This window comes from Salvelinus sp. IW2-2015, linkage group LG32 (genome assembly GCF_002910315.2).
Source record: "Salvelinus sp. IW2-2015 linkage group LG32, ASM291031v2, whole genome shotgun sequence".
Lineage (NCBI taxonomy): Eukaryota > Metazoa > Chordata > Actinopteri > Salmoniformes > Salmonidae > Salvelinus > Salvelinus sp. IW2-2015.
In genome coordinates, this window is record NC_036871.1 from 7,067,072 (window position 1) to 7,084,915 (window position 17,844).

Genomic DNA, 17,844 nt, shown 5'->3' on the forward strand with positions numbered 1-17,844 from the left:
ATCAGTCTACCTGATGGGATTTTGATCAATGCACAAAATCGGCAATCAAAATAAACATTCTACCATAGCGACTATGTTCTTTTTGGGAAGCCTATTTGATTCTGAGTTCAGATATATAAAGTTTGTATTTCAAAACTCTTTCTTAGATGAACACTTTCAGTTTTTCCAAACTCACTTCACTCGCAGATAAGAGGGAGGCTTGTGCTTTGGGTGCTGGCACAAGCYTAGATCAAATACACCGCTGCTTTAACGACGTGCGCTGAGAGTCGGGAAGCAAGTTCAGGGAGTGAGTGTTTTAATAAACAAATTCAACATAATACAAAACAAGKAACACAAACAACGCACAGACATGAAACAGAAAAAATGATGACTGGGGAAAAAACCAAAGGGAATGACATACAGTTGAAGTCGGAAGTTTACATACACTTAGGTTGGAGTCATTAAAACTCATTTTTCAACCACTCCACAGATTTCTTGTTAACAAAATATAGTTTTGGCAAGTCGGTTAGGACATCTACTTTGTGCATGACACAAGTCATTTTCCAACAATTGTTTACAGACAGCATTATTTCAATTATAATTCACTGTATCACAATTCCAGTGGGTCAGAAGTTACATACACTTAGTTGACTGTGCCTTTAAACAGCTTGGAAATTCCAGAAAATGATTCATGGCTTTAGACACTTCTGATAGGCTAATTGACATAATTTGAGTCAATTGGAGGTGTCCCTGTGATGTTATTCAAGGCCTACCTGCATCTTTGCGACATCATGGGAAATCAAAAAAATCAGCCAAAGACCTCAGAAAAAAACATTGTAGACCTCCACAAGTCTGGTTCAACCTGGGAGCAATTTCCAAACCCTGAAGGTACCACGTTCATCTGTACAAACAATGTACGCAAGTATAAACACCATGGGACCACGCAGCCGTCATACTGCTCAGAAGGAGATGCATTCTGTCTCCTAGAGAAAAACGTACTTTGGTGCGAAAAGTGCGAATCAATCCCAGAACAACAGCAAAGGACCTTGTGAAGATGCTGGAGGAAACAGGTACAAAAGGATCTCTATCCTCACAGTAAAACGAGTCCTATATCGACATAACCTGAAAGGCCGCTCAGCAAGGAGAAGCCACTGCCCAAAACCGCCATAAAAACCAGACTACGGTTTGCAACTGCACATGGGGACAAAGATTGTACTTTTTGGAGAAATGTCCTCTGGTCTGATGAAACAAAAATAGTACTGTTTGGCCATAATGACCATTGTTTATTTGGAGGAAAAAGGGGGAGGCTTGCAAGGCGAAGAACACCATCCCAACCGTGAAGCAGGGGGTGGCAGCATCATGTTGTGTGGGTGTTTTGCTGCAGGAGGGACTGGTGCACTTCACAAAATAGATTGCATCATGAGGTAGGAAAATGATGTGGATATATTGAAGCAACATCTCAAGACATCAGTCAGAAAGTTAAAGCTTGTCGCAAACGGGTCTTTTCAAATGGACAATGACCCCAAGCATACTTCCAAAGTTGTTGGCAAAATGGCTTAAGGACAACAAAGTAAGGTATTGGATGGTCATCACAAAGCTCTGACCTCAATCCCAAAGAAAATTTGTGGACCGAACTGAAAAAGCGTGTGCAAGAAGGAGGCCTACAAACCGACTCAGTTACACCAGCTCTGTCAGGAGGAATGGGCCAAAATTTACCCAACTTATTTTGGAAGCTTGTGGAAGGCAACCCGAAACATTTGATCCAAGTTAAAAAATTTACAGGCAATGCTACCAAATACTAATTGAGTGTATGTAACTTCTGACCCACTGGGAATCCCGATGAAAGAAATAAAAGCTGAAATAAATCATCCTCTCTACTATTATTCTGACATTTCACATTCTTAAAATAAAGTGGTGATCCTAACTGACCTAAAACAGTGAATTTTTACTCGGATTAAATGTCAGGATTTGTGAAAAACTGAGTTTAAATGTATTTGGCTAAGGTGTATGTAAACTTCTGACTTCAACTGTAGGTGCTGTTGAATTCTAGCTATTTTGAAGAAAAAGACAAAACAGGATTTATTCAGTGATATGAGGCACTCTTTTGGTGTAGGCATCTGTCACAATGAATCTACAGATGGTGTTTAAATCAGATTTCTGACAAATCTACCGCACAGCCAACAAAGTAACTACGGTGCTGGAAGATTAGACTCAGATGAAGAGAGAGAAAAAACTCAGTGCACTTAGATGCCAATTTCAGTAAGAATTAGATCAGATGGCAATTTCAGTAAGAATTAGATCAGATGGCAATTTCAGTAAGCAATGTTCTAAGCTTTCGGTCAAAGCAGCTGAGCAGAAATCAGACTTATAAATTCTAACCACTATGCCAGATGATCAATGCTGTGTAGACATTGTGGATGACGGTGCTCAGTCATCTCTCTCTAAACCACAGACCATGTTCCTTCCTTCCTTCCTTCCTTCCTTCCTTCCTTCCTTCCTTCCTTCCTTCCTTCCTTCCTTCCTTCCTTCCTTCCTTCCTTCCTTCCTAGAAGTAATCACTGATTGGATCTGTGAAAGCTATGCACCCGAAGCTTTGATCGATGCTTTTCCTTTTCCTTTGAAATCTAAATCTGTTCAAACCAGCCATCAGAAAGGAAATGCCACCCTTTTGCAAACCCTAACAGGGCCCATCACCAAGTCACATTCACTTCGAGGCAGTGTGTGTTGGTGTGACTGTGGCCTGAACGTGTGAAGGTCGCTAGGTGTTGAGGGAAGCAGCTGGTGCCCAGGGGAGGCAGGTTGAGTGGTGGGGCCTGATGTATCCGCCAACTGCCCCCTGGAGAAGCGCTGACCTGGGCCCTGGGTGTTATAGCTGCAAAACAAGGTAGCCTAAGTACTCAGATAGCACAGTATGGCACTGATATATTTACTAATACAATAAAGAGGGAGAGAGAGAAAGGGAGAGCGAGAGGAAGAGAGAGAGAGGAGGAGATAAGAGAGCGAGCAAGACAAAGGGCAAATGAGATGAGTGGATTTGAGTGGAGAAACGGTGATACAGAACAAGAGCAATAGAGAAATGAATGAGGTCCTAAGAGTGCAGCATGACACAGAGATTTACCAATTCCAAAATGAGAACCGCTCAATAGCAGGAAGAGAAAGACAAAGGGAAGGAGAGATGAGGAAGGAGTGGGTGACACATYGGGAGAGAGAAAGAAAAAAGGAGGTTGTGATATAGACACGCACTGCCAAATGGCCTTTTCAATTCTTACCCTCGAGCAAAATCAAAGCCCTCCATACTGAGTGGCAGAGCGGAGAATAATGAAGGGAGGAGAGAAGGAGGGGTGAATGTAGGGAGGCCTGGATGAAGGCCTTGTGTTGAATCAGAAAAGCAAGATACGGTGGCAAGTAAGAGAGAGGGAGGGAGAGATGAGCGAGTGAGAGTGACAGAGAGAGAAAGAGAGAGTGGATAGAGCTGTTCTATCCTCTAACCGATCGCCCTTTGATGAACTACACACTTAATCCCCCTTCGACGCACACAAGGGAATCAAATACCAACTGCGTGCCAAAGTGGCTCACGACACCTAAACAACAAGGTAGTGATTGATTAGATTACGCTAAACCCAAGTGACTTCCACAAGCTGCCGCTAAAGTTGTGGCTAATGTGTTTTGTTGGAGAAGGGGGCCATATAGGCCTCGTAAACAACAATTACTCAGAGGCAGAGTGACATTTGTGTCTCAGTTGTTTACCGCTGGAGTGACAAACGAGGACTTAACGTTATGACATGGGAGCTGGTAAGGAATTCATAATCTGTCGTAAAGGAGTTGGCTCATTGAACTTAATTTGAAGTTCACTGAAGTTTCTATGACGTGAGGGACGTGTGGCTTTTGTTTTGATTTGTATGTCCACATTTGTRGGTAAAGTATGGTGTGTACTTTGAAGGTGTCCATTTTGACCCATATGTTTCTCCTTTCACTGTTTTATGTTGTAGATTGATAAATCACTCCTGACTGATGTGATTGGTCAGTTTCTTCTAACTGGAACAAACGGTTTAATTCACAGTCATTAWTCTATTAATAGTATATGTTCCCCGCTGAACATAATGCTGGTGACTAGTGCTGTGTTTTTTCTGGTGACCAGCTTTCGCTGTGTTTTTGCTGGTGACCAGCAACACCAGCATAAATTGGTCACCAGCATACCAGCATGAGTTGGTCACCAGCATCACCAGCTGGTCGGCCAARCTCACCACCTACCCCCCTTTTGTAGCCACCCTTTGCCTTGATGACAGCTTTGCACACTCTTGGCATTCTCTCAACCAGCTTCACCTGGAATGCTTTTTCAACAGTCTTGGAAAGGGAGTTTCCACATATGCTGAGCACGTCTTGGGTGCTTTTCCTTCACTCTGCGGTCCGACTCATTCTAAACATCTCAATTTGGTTGAGGTCGGAGGATTATGGAGGCCAGGTCATCTGATGCAGCACTCCATCACTCTCCTTCTTGGTAAAATAGCCTTTACACAGCCTGGAGGTGTGTTGGGTCATTGTCCTGTTGAAAAACAAATGATAGTCCCAGTAAGCCAAAACCAGATGGGATGGCGTATCCCTGCAGAATGCTGTGATAGCCATGCTGGTTAAGTGTGCCTTGAATTCTAAACACCATAACACCTCCTCCTCCATGCTTTATGGTGGGAAATACACATGCAGAGATCATTCGCTCACCCACACCGGTCTGACAAAGTCACGTCGGTTCGAAACAAAAATCTACAATTTGGACTCCAGACCAAAGGACACATTTCCACCGGTCTAATGTCCATTGCTCGTGTTTCTTGGCCCAAGCAAGTCTCTTCTTATTCTTATTATTGGTGTCCTTTATTAGTGTTTTTTTTGCAGCAAATCGACCATGAAGGCCTGATTTACACAGTCTTCTCTGAACAGTTGATGTTGAGATGTGTCTGTTACTTGAACTCTGAAGCATTTATTTGGGCTACAATTTCTGAGGCTGGTAACTCTAATGAACTTATCGTCTGAAGCAGAGGTAACTCTGGGTCTTTAGTTCCTGTGGCGGTCCTCATGAGAGCCACTTTCAAAGTTCTTGAAATGTTCCTGATTGACTGACCTTCATGTCTTAAAGTAATGATGGACTGTCGTTGCTTATTTGAGCTGATCTTGCCATAATATGGACTTGTTTTTTTACCAAATAGGGCTATATTCTGTATACCCCCTACTTTGTCACAACACAACTGACTGGCTCAAATGCATTAAGAAGGAAAGAAATTCCACAAATTAACTTTTAAGGCACACCTGTTAATTGAAATGCATTCCAGGTGACTACCTCATGAAGCTGGTTGAGAGAATGCCAAGAGTGTGCAAAGCTGTCATCAAGGCAAAGGGCGGCTATTATAAGAATCTCAAATAAACATATATTTTGATTTGTTTAACACTTATTTGATTTCTACATGATTCCATTTGTGTTGTTTCATAGTTTTGACGTCTTCACTATTATTCTACAATGTAGAAAATAGTAAAAATAAAGAAAAACCCTTGAATGAGTAGGTGTTCTAAAACATTTGACTGGTAGTGTATGCAAATATTTCCCCTTTTGTGCTTTACACCTCCAGCAGAATAATACAATTTCTGAGTGCATGTTATTCAGTTTAACTGGCATATATGTACGTTATATGGATGGTCTTAAACTGCAGTAATTTATGTCTGAGATTATATGAACATGACTTGGCATTCTAACATATCTTTATCCATTAATCATCAGAATAATTGAATAAATGGCACCAAACGATCAGATAACATGAGTTACAGGCAGATGTACTGCTTCATTAAGCTGGGCTAGCATAGCCACGTCCCTCTCTGTGAATTATGGTTTAGGTACAAGAATGCTAGCTTGCTTGCTAAAGCCCTTCCAACACTGTACAGTGCATTCAGAAAGTATTCATACCCCTTGAGTTATTCCACATTTTGTTGTGTTACAGCCTGAATTTAAAATGGAATAAATATGTTTTTTTAATCATCTATCTACAAACAAATTCCCATAATGACAAAGAAAAAACATGTTTGTAGATACAGAAATATATAATTTACATAACTATTTAAACCCCCTGAGTTAATACATGTTAGAATCTCCTTTGGCAGCGATTACAGCTGTGAGTCTTACTGGGTAAGTCACTAAGAGCCATCCACAACTGGATTGTACAATATTTGACCATTATTATTTAAGAAATTCTTCAAGTTTTGTCAAATTGGTTGTTGATCATTGCTAGACAATAGAGGTCGACCGATTTATGATTTTTTTATGCCGATACCGATAACGATTATTGGAGGACCAAAAAAGCCGGTACCGATTAATCGGACGATTTTTATTTAAATTAATGTTTTATTTATTTATTTGTAATAATGACAATTACAACAATACTGAATGAGCACTTTTATTTTAACTTAATATAATACATCAATCAAATCAATTTAGCCTCAAATAAATAATGAAACATGTTCAATTTCGTTTAAATAATGCAAAAACAAAGTGTTGGAGAAGAAAGTAAAAGTGCAATATGTGCCATGTAAGAAAGCTAACGTTTAAGTTCCTTGCTCAGAACATATGAAAGCTGGTGGTTCCTTTTAACATGAATTTTCAATATTCCCAGGTAAGAAGTTTTAGGTTGAGGTTAGTATAGGAATTATAGGACTATTTCTCTCTTTACCATTTGTATTTCATATACCTTTGACTATTGGATGTTCTTATAGGCACTATAGTATTGCCAGTGTAACAGTATAGCTTCCGTCCCTCTCCTCGCCCCTACCTGGGCTCGAACCAGGAACACATCGAAAACAACCACCCTCGAAGCATCGTTACCCATCGCTCCACAAAAGCCGCGGCCCTTGCAGAGCAAGGGGAACAACTACTCCAAGTATCAGAGCGAGTGACGTTTAAAACGCTATTAGCGCGCACCCCGCTAACTAGCTAGCCATTTCACATCGGTTACACCAGCCTAATCTCGGGAGTTGCTAGGCTTGAAGTCATAAACAGAGCTGTGCTTGAAGCATTGTGAAGAGCTGCTGGCAAACGCACGAAAGTGCTGTTTGAATGAATGCTTATGAGCCTGCTGCTGCCTACCACCGCTCAGCTCACTGCTCCTAGTCATAATATTAATATCATAATGCTTAATGTATATTACATAATTTTAAGACTTAGTATTACTGTAGCCTTTTTAGGTCCTTTAATTTATGGTGGCAAATCGGAAACTCTTCATTCGAAAGTAAAACGTTTTTTTTCAGTGAAATACGGAACCGTTTTGTATTTTATCTAACGGGTGGCATCCATAAGTCTAAATATCCTGTTACATGTTTGCACAACCTTCAATGTTATGTCATAATTAACTCTGAGCGATTTCCTTCCTCTCCGGCAACTGAGTTGGAGGACGCTGTACTTTGTAGTGACTGGGTTTATTGATACACCCCCTAAAGTTAATTCATAATTTCACCTTTTTTCAAAAAGGATATTAATGTCAGATATTTTTTGTCCTCTTAAGCCATTTTGCACAACTTTGGAAGTATGTTTGGGTCATTGTCTATTTCAAGACCCTGTTTGCGACCAAGCTTTAAACTTCCTGACTGATTTTATTTATTTACTTTCTGCTCTTTTGCACACCAGCATACTCTTCTTGCACATATCATCTGATGATTTATCACTCCGTCGTTAATCTGCTAAATTGTAATTATTCGATTTATTGCCTACCTCATGCTTTGTCACACATTGTATTATTCTTTTTTTTTTCTACCATGTATTTGACTTGTTTATTTGTTTACTCCATGTGTAACTCTGTGTTGTCTGTTCACACTGCTACTGCTTCTATTCTGGCCAGGTGCAGTTGCAAATGAGAACTTGTTTCTCAACTAGCCTACCTGGTTAAATAAAGGTAATAAAAAATAAATAAAATAAAAATGTCTTGAGATGTTGCTTCAATATATCCACATCATTTTCCTACCTCATGATGCAATCTATTTGTGGAAGTGCACCAGACCCCTGCCTGAGAAAAAGCACCCACAAACATGATGCTGCCACCCCCGTCTCTTTCACGTTGTTGGGATGTGTTCTTCACCTTTCAAGCATCCCCTTTTTCCTCCAAATTAACGATGGTCTATTATGACACACAGTTATCATTTTTTGTTTCATCAGACAGAGGACATTTCTCCAAAAGTACAATCTTTGTCCCATGTGCAGTTGCAAAAGTACGTTCTGGCTTTTTTATGGCGGTTTGTGGAGCAGTGTGTTTTTCCTTGCTCAGCGGCCTTTCAGGTTATGTCGTATAGGACTCGTTTTTACTGTGGATAGAGGTACCTGTTTCTCCAGCATCTTCACACGGTCTTTTGCTGTTTGTTCTGGAATTGATTTGCACTTTTCCGCACCAAAGTACGTTCATCTCTTAGAGACGAAAAGTGTCTCCTTCCTGAGTGATATGACAGCTGCTGTGGTCCCATGGTGTTTATCCTTTGGTACTGTTTGTTTGTACAGATAAACATGGTACCTTCAGGCGTTTGGAATTTGCTCCCAAGGATGAACCAGTGAGGTGGAGTGGAGTGGACTTGTGGAGTCTACAGTTTTTTTCTGAGGTCTTGGCTGATTTCTTTTGATTTCCCCATGATGTTAAGCAAGAGGCACTGCGTTTGAAGGTAGGCCTTGAAATCACATCCACAGGTACACCTCCAATTGACCTCAATTATGTCTTAATTAGCCTATCACAAGCTTCTAAAGCCATGACATCATTTTCTGGAATTTTCCAAGCTGTTTAAAGCCATAGTCAACATAGTGTATGTAAACTTCTGACCCACTGGAATTGTGATACAGTGAATTATAAGTGAAATAATCTGTCTTTAAACAATTGTTGGGAAAATTACTTGTGTCATGCACAAAGTAGATGTCCTAACKGACTTGCCAAAACTATAGTTTGTTAACAAGAAATTTGTAGAGTGGTTGAAAAATTTGTTTTAATGACTCCAACCTAAGTATATGTAAACTTCCGACTTCAATTGTAGATTCTTCTCCTGTTTGCTTTTTACCACCATGAAATAAATAATTGTATTTGATCAAATTAAAATACATGATGCCATTTCAATTATGTATAGTACATGTATACAATCATACTGTTAATCATTTTCGTTAATCGTTTATCATCTCCAATGCTTTTTGTTGCCTTTGAAAACCACCACAGAAAACCTGTCAGACAGCGCATTACATGAAAATCCGAGACCCTGCTAAACCAGCCATCAGCTCGACTACGACAAGCTAATAAAAGGTTGTGACACTATTAACATCTAACACACTCGAAAACAAGACCAAATCAAATTACCACCAGATTTTTTTTCTTCGTTGATTCGATTCGGGGGCGACTGTGAAAAACGGCTTAAATCCAGCCGGCTGTATGTACTGTAAGCAGAGATGTATAATTAACGACAGCAGGGCTTGATACTAAACGCTGAGTAATCTGGATCAAACGTCGCCCGTGCCAGCTACACCAACCAACAGATTGGTCTAGAAAGAAGGGGAGATGGAGGAGACTGTGAGCTGGGGGGGACCAGGGTTCTCTTTCACACTGCGGCCAACTGTACATTTGCTGTATTAAATGTTCTTGTCATGTCTCTAGGGTTGATGCTAGAAAACAAAATATGTTGGCTGAGTGGTTGTGCTTCTGGATGTGCGTCAGTGACATGGGGATGTTGTTCTGTTTATATACAGTAGGTCCATGGAGATACTAGGGCTGAATTCTATTTAGACCCCTCGCCCCTTACATACACCCTAGACATTCCTGTAGTTGTGAGTGGATTGGATAGAATTCCATATCGACACCGAGCCTTTACAACCTAGACCTAGGATTCGATAGATATACGCATCATGGTGATAGCTTCACCATTGTGTTTAATAGGCCCAAGGGGATAGAAGGGCTCGCTCACTCTCCTGATACACATATCTGCTATTATGGTGATGAGCAATGTAGCAGAAACTAGCAGAAACCCCAAATGACTTACACCTACTCAGTCGCCTCAGGTCTGCGAAGTGGAGTGAGTGAGGGCAGCAGGGGAGGGTGTTGGAATGGAACGCAGCCTAACAAGTCATCTCTGCCTTCCCTCCCTTCCTCCCTCCCCTCCAGGCAAACAGACGTGCCCTCCGGAGAAGTTTGACTGCGGCGGCTCTACCAACAAGTGTGTCTCAATGTCGTGGCGATGCGACGGCGAGCYGGACTGCGAGAACGGGTCAGACGAGGAGGACTGTGCCGCCGGTGAGTGTAATGGACAGCTGTCAATCGAAGGCCATAGAAACGACTTATTGGCAGAGACAGGTGTCCTCACGCTAAGGATGGGCAGTAGTCCAGCCCACTGCCAAAGTGCCTGACTACATTTATTATGGAAAACTATGGCGAAAATAGAAGGGGGAAAAAGCTTTTATAAGGTGTTCTGCTCAGTTGTCAGTTGACGAGACAGATTACATTTGTAGTTGAGCAAGAGTAAGGGYACCAGGGAAAGTGMTGGGGGGGGGGGGGGGGGGGTGACATGAAGTGGCTTCTATGAGAAATAGAGGCAGGGGTGTGTTACCCCAGGTAGTAGGTTACCCCAAGCTACCAGTTAGGGTGCAGTATATTCACTGTGTTTGTGCATGTTCTTTGAGACATAAAATGAATCAATAGGATGCATTACCTGTCAAACCTAGCAAGTCAACAAAGTCTTATTTACGATGACGACCTACCCCGGCCAAACCCGGACGACACTGAGCCAATTGTGCGCCACCCTATGGGACTTCCAATCACAGCCGGATGTGATATAGCCTGGATTTGACCCAGGGACTGTAGTGACGCCTTTGCACTGAGATGCAGTGCCTCAGACCGCTGCGCCACTCGAGAGTGTTTCCACGACATAGACTAACCAGGTAGTAGGTGCCAGGTGCACCGGTTTGAATGTGTCAAGAACTGCAACGCTACTGGGTCTTTCATGCTCAATTGTTTCCTCTGTGTATCAAGAATGGTCCACCACCCAAAAGACATTCAGCCAACTTGACACAACTGTTGGAAGCATTGGAGTCAACTTGAGCCAGCATCCCTGTGGAACTCTTTCGACACCTTGTAGAGTCCATGCCCTGACAAATTGAGGCTGTTCTGGGGGCAAAGGGAGCGGGGTGAAACTCAATGTTAGGAAGGTTTTCTTAATGTTTTGTACACGGTGTATATCTGGCGCTAATAGTGGAAGGTTAGTGTTTCACAGTATTACTTACCCACCAGTGTTGTGATTGGCTGTGATATTCGCCTATTGATTTCTCGGTTGGCTGTTCTGACTTTGTGGAAATCGCTAATTTCCTGGTTGCTAAAATTCTAAACTTTTTGCTCCATTTCAGTTTATGTGAGAAAACAAGCACTGAATAGTGTAGGGAATCACCAGCATTAAACAGCTGTAAAAATTACATTTTTTGGTTATTGAAAGAATACAGTGCCTTCAGAAAGTTTTCACACTCTTTGACATTTTCCACATTTTGTTGTGTTACAAGGTGGGATTTAAATTAATTTAATTGTCATTATTTGTCAACGATCTACACAAAATCTTCCTTATTGTCAATGTGTATAGTACAATACAACCATTTTCAGGTCTTGCCATAGATTTTCATGCAGATTTAAGTCAAAACTGTAACTCGGCCACTCAGGAACATTCACTGTTTTCTTGGCAACTCCAGTGTATATTTGGCCTTAACCTTTAGGTTATTGTCCTGCTGAATGGTGAATTCATRTCCCAGTGTCTGGTGAAAATCAGACTGAACCAGGTTTTCTTCTAGGATTTTACCTGTGCTTAGCTTCATTCTGTTTTTTTTTATCCTGAAAAACTCCCCAGTCCTTAACGATTACAAGCATATCCATAACATGATGCAGCCACCKCTATGCTTGAAAATATGGGGAGTGGTACTCAGTAATGTGTTGTATTGGATTTGCCCCAAACATAACACTTTGTATTCAGGACAAAAAGTTAATAGCTTTGCCACATTTTTTACAGTATTACTTTAGTACCTTGTTTTAAACAGGAAGCATGTTTTGGAATATTTGTATTCTTAACAGGCTTCCTTCATTTCACTCTGTCAATTAGGTTAGTATTGTGGAGTAACTACAATGTTGTTGATCCAACCTCAGTTTTCTCCTATCACAGCCAATCAACTCTGTAACTGTTTTAAAGTCACCATTGGCCTCATGGTGAAATCCCTGAGATACCCCTGTATCTTTGTAGTAACTGGGTTTATTGATCCAAAGTGTAATTAATAACTTCACCATGCTCAAAAAGGGTGAAGTTATTAATTACTATGTCTGCTTTTTGTACATCTAGCAAAAAGTGTCCTTCTTTGAGAGGCATTGGAAAACCTCCCTGGTCTTTGTGGTTGAATCTGTGTTTGAAATTCACTACTCGACTGAAGTACCTTACAGATAATTGTATGTGTGGGGTACAGACATGGGGTYGTCATTCAAAAATGGTGTTAAACACTATTATTGCACACAGAGTGAGTCCATGCAACTTATTATGTGACTTTTTTAMGCTTGCCAAAACAAAGGGGCTGAGTACTTCTTAACTCTAGACATAACAGCTTCTCATTTTGAATTAATTTGTACAAATAACTCCACTTTGACATTATTGGGTATTGTGTGTAGTAGGCCAGTGACCKAAAAAATCTTAATTTAAGCCATTTGAAATTCAGTACTGACTGAACATGTATGTCATTCTGCAGCAGTACCCTTGTCATAGAATTGGGTTTAAACAATTGTCYCCATGTTACAATTCTATGTATCTTTAAATAGGCCCACTATTGTGTGACATTAAAGTGTTTTCTTCTTAGAGATCCCTATCTTCTCCATATCTGGCTTTTTGGTGTTTCTTTTCTCCGTATGCTTATCTTCTGACGATGGAGGACACGACAGCTCGGTGTGCAGATTTCTCGGCATAGCAAATGGCACCGTACTCCCTACGTAGTGCACTACTTTTTATCAGGGCCTGTCAAAAGTAGTGTTCTYTGTAGGGAATAGAGTCCCATTTGGGACGCATCCCCTATCGATGGAAACAGGGGCTAATGAATAAATCAGCTCTGCTGAGAAAATACATAGACTTTGATGCACAAATCAAAGGTTGCAATTCAATATCAAGTATGAGAATCAGTGTGTGTAGAATTTTGGCGGCCGGCGAGAGCTTTGGTATCTTCCATGACTTATCGCAACCATAGCGATAGGAAGAGATACCAATTCAACTAGACCCAGCTTTGCATGGTGCAAGTGCCAATCCATCAACAATGGATGATGACATCACCCTCCTCTTTACCTAATCACGTGCCACCCTGGTGTGTCTCCACACACTCATACACACACCCCGCCYTGACTACACTCCTGCCCTACTTTACACAGCAGCGTGAAGAATTGCCTTCTCCTCTTCTCTCGTGCCCTCTTCTCTCCCGCATGTCAGGGGAAAATTGATTGAAGCGAAAGCACCACGGGAGGCTGAATGTTTGGACTTTGAAGATTGTGTGCCGCCGTGGCAAAGCCACACTTGGAGAAACCCTGTCTTATTTTCCCCAGATGAGGGAAAGAGCAGAGAGAAGGAGAAAAACATGCTGCATGTTTTCCTGGGATCGTTTGGGTCCCCAAGGTTTTGTGTGTCCTGTGTGTTCTTATTTTTAACTAGGAAAGTCAGTTAGGAACAAATCCTTATTTTCAATGATGGCCTAGGAACAGTGGGTTAACTGCCTTGTTCAGGGGCAGAATGACAGATTTTTTCCTCGTCAGCTCGGGGATTTGATTTTCCAACCTTTTGGTTACTAGTCCTGCACTCTAACCACTAGGCTACCTGCCGCCGCAGGCTACCTGCCGCTCGACTTCACAGCATTCGCTCAATTTATATTTCATCAAATTGTAAATCAAAACAACTATTTACTCCTCTCAGATATGGTCTGTGAGCATTTACTACAGTACATCATAGAACATTCCAAAATAGACCTGGTTTCAAGTACTATTTCAAATCTTTGTTTTTTATTTAGCCAGACGGGCATGGTTTGTGCTTTTGCGTTTATTCTACTGGTCCCATTGCGCCACGCAAGTACAATCAAGCCAAATTCAACCGTATTTGATCCAAGGTCTGTGTAAWATACATCTATGCCACTTTACCCATAACACTCCTTTGGCTAAAGGAGCTAATGGTTGACTGAAAATGGCACACCCACTAGTATTACGAGATCCCACTGACTTTCGCCGTAATACCTTCTTAAGTTTTTAGCTGTACTCAGCCCGGGTCCATTGAGAGCCCTTCTAGCCTGCTCTAATCTCTTTCTCAATCTAATTTCTCCATTGACCCCTCCAGACTAAGCCTCTCAGTGATGACTTCAGGCCGGTGGCCACTGCCTCCCCTAGAGCTCAAACACTGCGGGGCTTGTAGAGTATATAGTATGGCATCCATATTAGCATTTCCCTCAGTTGTCAGACGGATCTCACTTTATTGTCAAAACTCCGTCAGTGGTCAGTTTTCAGACAAAAGTCCCTCTCGGTCTTGGCAGTCAAGTTGCGTCTGAGGACTGAGTACGGAAGGACTTCAGAATATGGATGCTGTAATATTAGGATTGGGAGTTACTGGTCGGGTAATCTGATGCTACGGTAGATCTTCGATTTTAATAATAGGCATCATTTCTACCGTTACTACATTGGTATAATACTGTAGGGGCCTGAGTTTTTCTGACCTGGTTCTTCCAATGTTGACCTGGCCACATGGTCAGGGAAATCAGTGATTGTAAATAGACTACTGCAGTATTGTAGCCTGTAAACCCTGAGTGAATCCTGAGGACATGGAGATTATGATACCACACCACCACAGTGATAACGCACCTGGTCTGTAGTAGATGATAATTGATTGCCTGCCGGCATCGGTCGGAGACGTACTGTGTTATGAAGCTCTAATTAAATACGTCCGAYGGCCTCAGATCTTTAATAGTGTGTATGTGTTTTTGGTTTTACTATCGTTGTGGGGACCAGAACCCCTCACAAGGATAGTAAAACAAGGATAATTATTMRAAGTTTAGYGGTTAGGTTTAGGGTAGGGGTTTGGGGTTAAGGTTAGGGTTATGGAAAATATGATTTTGAATGGTATCAGATGTTTGGTCCCCACAAGGATAGTAAAACAAACGTGCGTGTGCCTGGAGATATGCTAAATGGATGGAATTACCACCGGCAGCTCTGATAATGCAACTCTGTCTGACTGACAATAAAGTTTTAATTTAATTGAATTAGATTGACTCGCCATTCAGAGAGGAGAATTGACTTCAAAGGAGTTGTAACACACTGTCTCCGTGTTGTATTTGTGTTTCGTGTTMGTATTCACCAGGAGAATGTGCATTAAGGTGCATTGACAATGACTGGCAAATATAATAATACATGCCATTCCTCGCAGCCAGCCAGTTAGCAGCTAGATACATTTTACATTACATTTAAGTGATTTAGCAGACGCYTTTATCCAAAGCGTGCATTCATCATAAGACAACTAGGTGAGATAACCACATCTCATAGTCGTAGTAAATACATTTTTCCTCAATACAGAAGTTATCAGCGAAGTCGGTGCTAGTAGGAAAAGACAAGTGCAGTTTTTTATTCATATTTTTTTATGGGGGTTTGGAATAAGATTTCAATGTTTTATTTAAGATACTGTTTGAAGATGTAGGTTTTCAGTTGTTTTTGGAAGATGGGCAGGGACTCAGGGACACCATTGGGGTGCCAGGACAGGGAAGAGCTTTGACTGGGCTGAGCAAGCACCAGAGGTGGCAGAACAGAGTGTTCGGATTGGGGTGTAGGGTTTGAGCATAGCCTGAAGGTAGGGAGGGGCCGTTCCCCTTGCTGCTCTGTAGGCAAGCACCATGGTCTTGAGTGGATGCAAGCTTCAACTGGAAGCCAGTGGAGTGTGCGGAGGAARGGGGTGACATGGGAGAACACCAGGCGGGCTGCAGCGTAAATTGCAGGGGTTTGATGGCACAAGCGGAGAACCCAGCCAACAGGGAGTAGTCCAGACGGGAGATGAAAAGTGCCTGGATGAGGACCTGCGCCGCTTCCTGTGTGAGGTAGGGTCGTACTCTATGGATGTTGTAGAGCATCAACCTGCAGGAGCGAGTCACTGCTTTGATGTTTGTAGAGAACGACAGTTGTTCAGGGTCAAGCCAAGGTTCTTTGCATTCTGGGAGGCGGACACTGTGGAGTTCTCAACTGTGATGGAGAGGTCTTGGAGCGGGCAGGACTTCTCCGGAAGAGCAGCTCTGTCTTGTTGAGCTTGAGGTGGTGGGCCGACATCCAAGCTGTGATGTTGGCCAGGTACGCAGAGATGCGTGTCACCACCTGGGTGTCAGAAGGGGGGAAGGAGAAAGGTAGTTGAGTGTCATCGGTATATCAATGATAGAAGAGACCATGAGGACATGACGGAGCCGGGGGCCTAGAACCGAGCTCGGTGTAGGTGTAGATCTCCCGGGTGGCGCAGTGGTCTAGGGCACTGCATCGCAGTGCTAGCTGCGCCACCAGAGTCTCTGGGTTCGCGCCCAGGCTCTGTCGCAGCCGGCCYCAACCGGGAGATCCGTGGGGCGACGCACAATTGGCATAGCGTCGTCCGGGTTAGGGAGGGTTTGGCCGGTAGGGAGGGTTTGGCCGGTAGGGATATCCTTGTCTTCAGTAGGTTAAAAAAAATAAAAATAAAAAAGAATATAATAATAAAAAATGTTATGCACTCACCTGTAAGTTCGCTCTGGATAAGAGCGTCTGCCTCTTGGCCGTAGGATAATCCTTAGTCTCAGTATGTAAAATATAAAATGTATGCACTCTTACTGGTAAGTCGCCTGGATAAGAGCGTCTTGCTAAATGACTAAAATGTAATGGTAAAAATTTGCTTAAAACCACACACCACAATAAGACATAGACACAAGCAAGCCATACAGTCCATGCAGTGACAGGTCGTCAGTAAGTATAGATATTCTGTAATAGTATAAACATAAGCTTGTTTTGGTTTTACTTGAGTTCACGCTTTACTGACAATGGCCCAAAATACATTGTCAATTAATTTGACGAGAGTACGTGGACCGGCTATTGGTTTTTAATCCTGCTTAGAGAGAACTACATAGTATGCCACACACACAACAACATACAACATTCCAAACAACCTTGCCTTCCATGCCAGAGTCTGGGGCCTTGTGCTCCTCTTGGAAGCATCCCAATCCTTAAGCAAAGCTCTCTGCAACTCCATTCAGTTTCAGCTTAAAAAAGTTAATTGCGTCAAGGAGTTTCGCTAATTGAGTCATCCACATGTTAAATAAAGCAATAAGTCGTATCCTGCCCTCCAATCCATCTCTCTCTCTCTCTCTCTCTCTCTCTCTCTCTCTCTCTCTCTCTCTCTCTCTCTCTCTCCCTCTCACATTACATAACATTACATTAAGCAGGCAGCAGTCCCCTAAAGAGAAAGTTGAGCTCCTCTGTCCAGTCAGCTGCAGTAAGGTAAATGTGCTGCCCTGTACTCACACACACAGGCTCTGATGTCCTCTCAGGAGCAAGGAACACGCCTGTCGCATGGGATCTCTGGGTAATAGAGTAGGGGAGTTTGTATGACATGGTGATGAGCAATTAACCAAAATGTCAGTCATTTGGGGGGTTTTAAACTAATTGACTACATTTTGTTTGTTTTATTCTGAGAGCCAACAACAGGCCAATATTCGACATAGTTTTGAACATCTTGATATATTATCTTGCACTTCACGATATACTGTATATCGCCAATGTCAAATATCATGATATTAGATTTAATCATACTGTATATCGTCCCAATCCTAAAGGCGAC

At 42.1% G+C, this 17,844-nt stretch overlaps 1 protein-coding gene across 1 annotated transcript in view; it reads left to right on the forward strand.

Annotated features, from left to right (window-relative positions):
* The window catches only part of LOC111957062 (low-density lipoprotein receptor-related protein 8-like), a 181,249-nt gene that overhangs the window by 102,650 nt on the left and 60,755 nt on the right, over positions 1–17,844 (forward strand). The window contains 1 exon segment of the mRNA XM_023977787.2: positions 10,131–10,259. Within this exon segment, the coding sequence (XP_023833555.1) occupies positions 10,131–10,259 (129 nt within the window).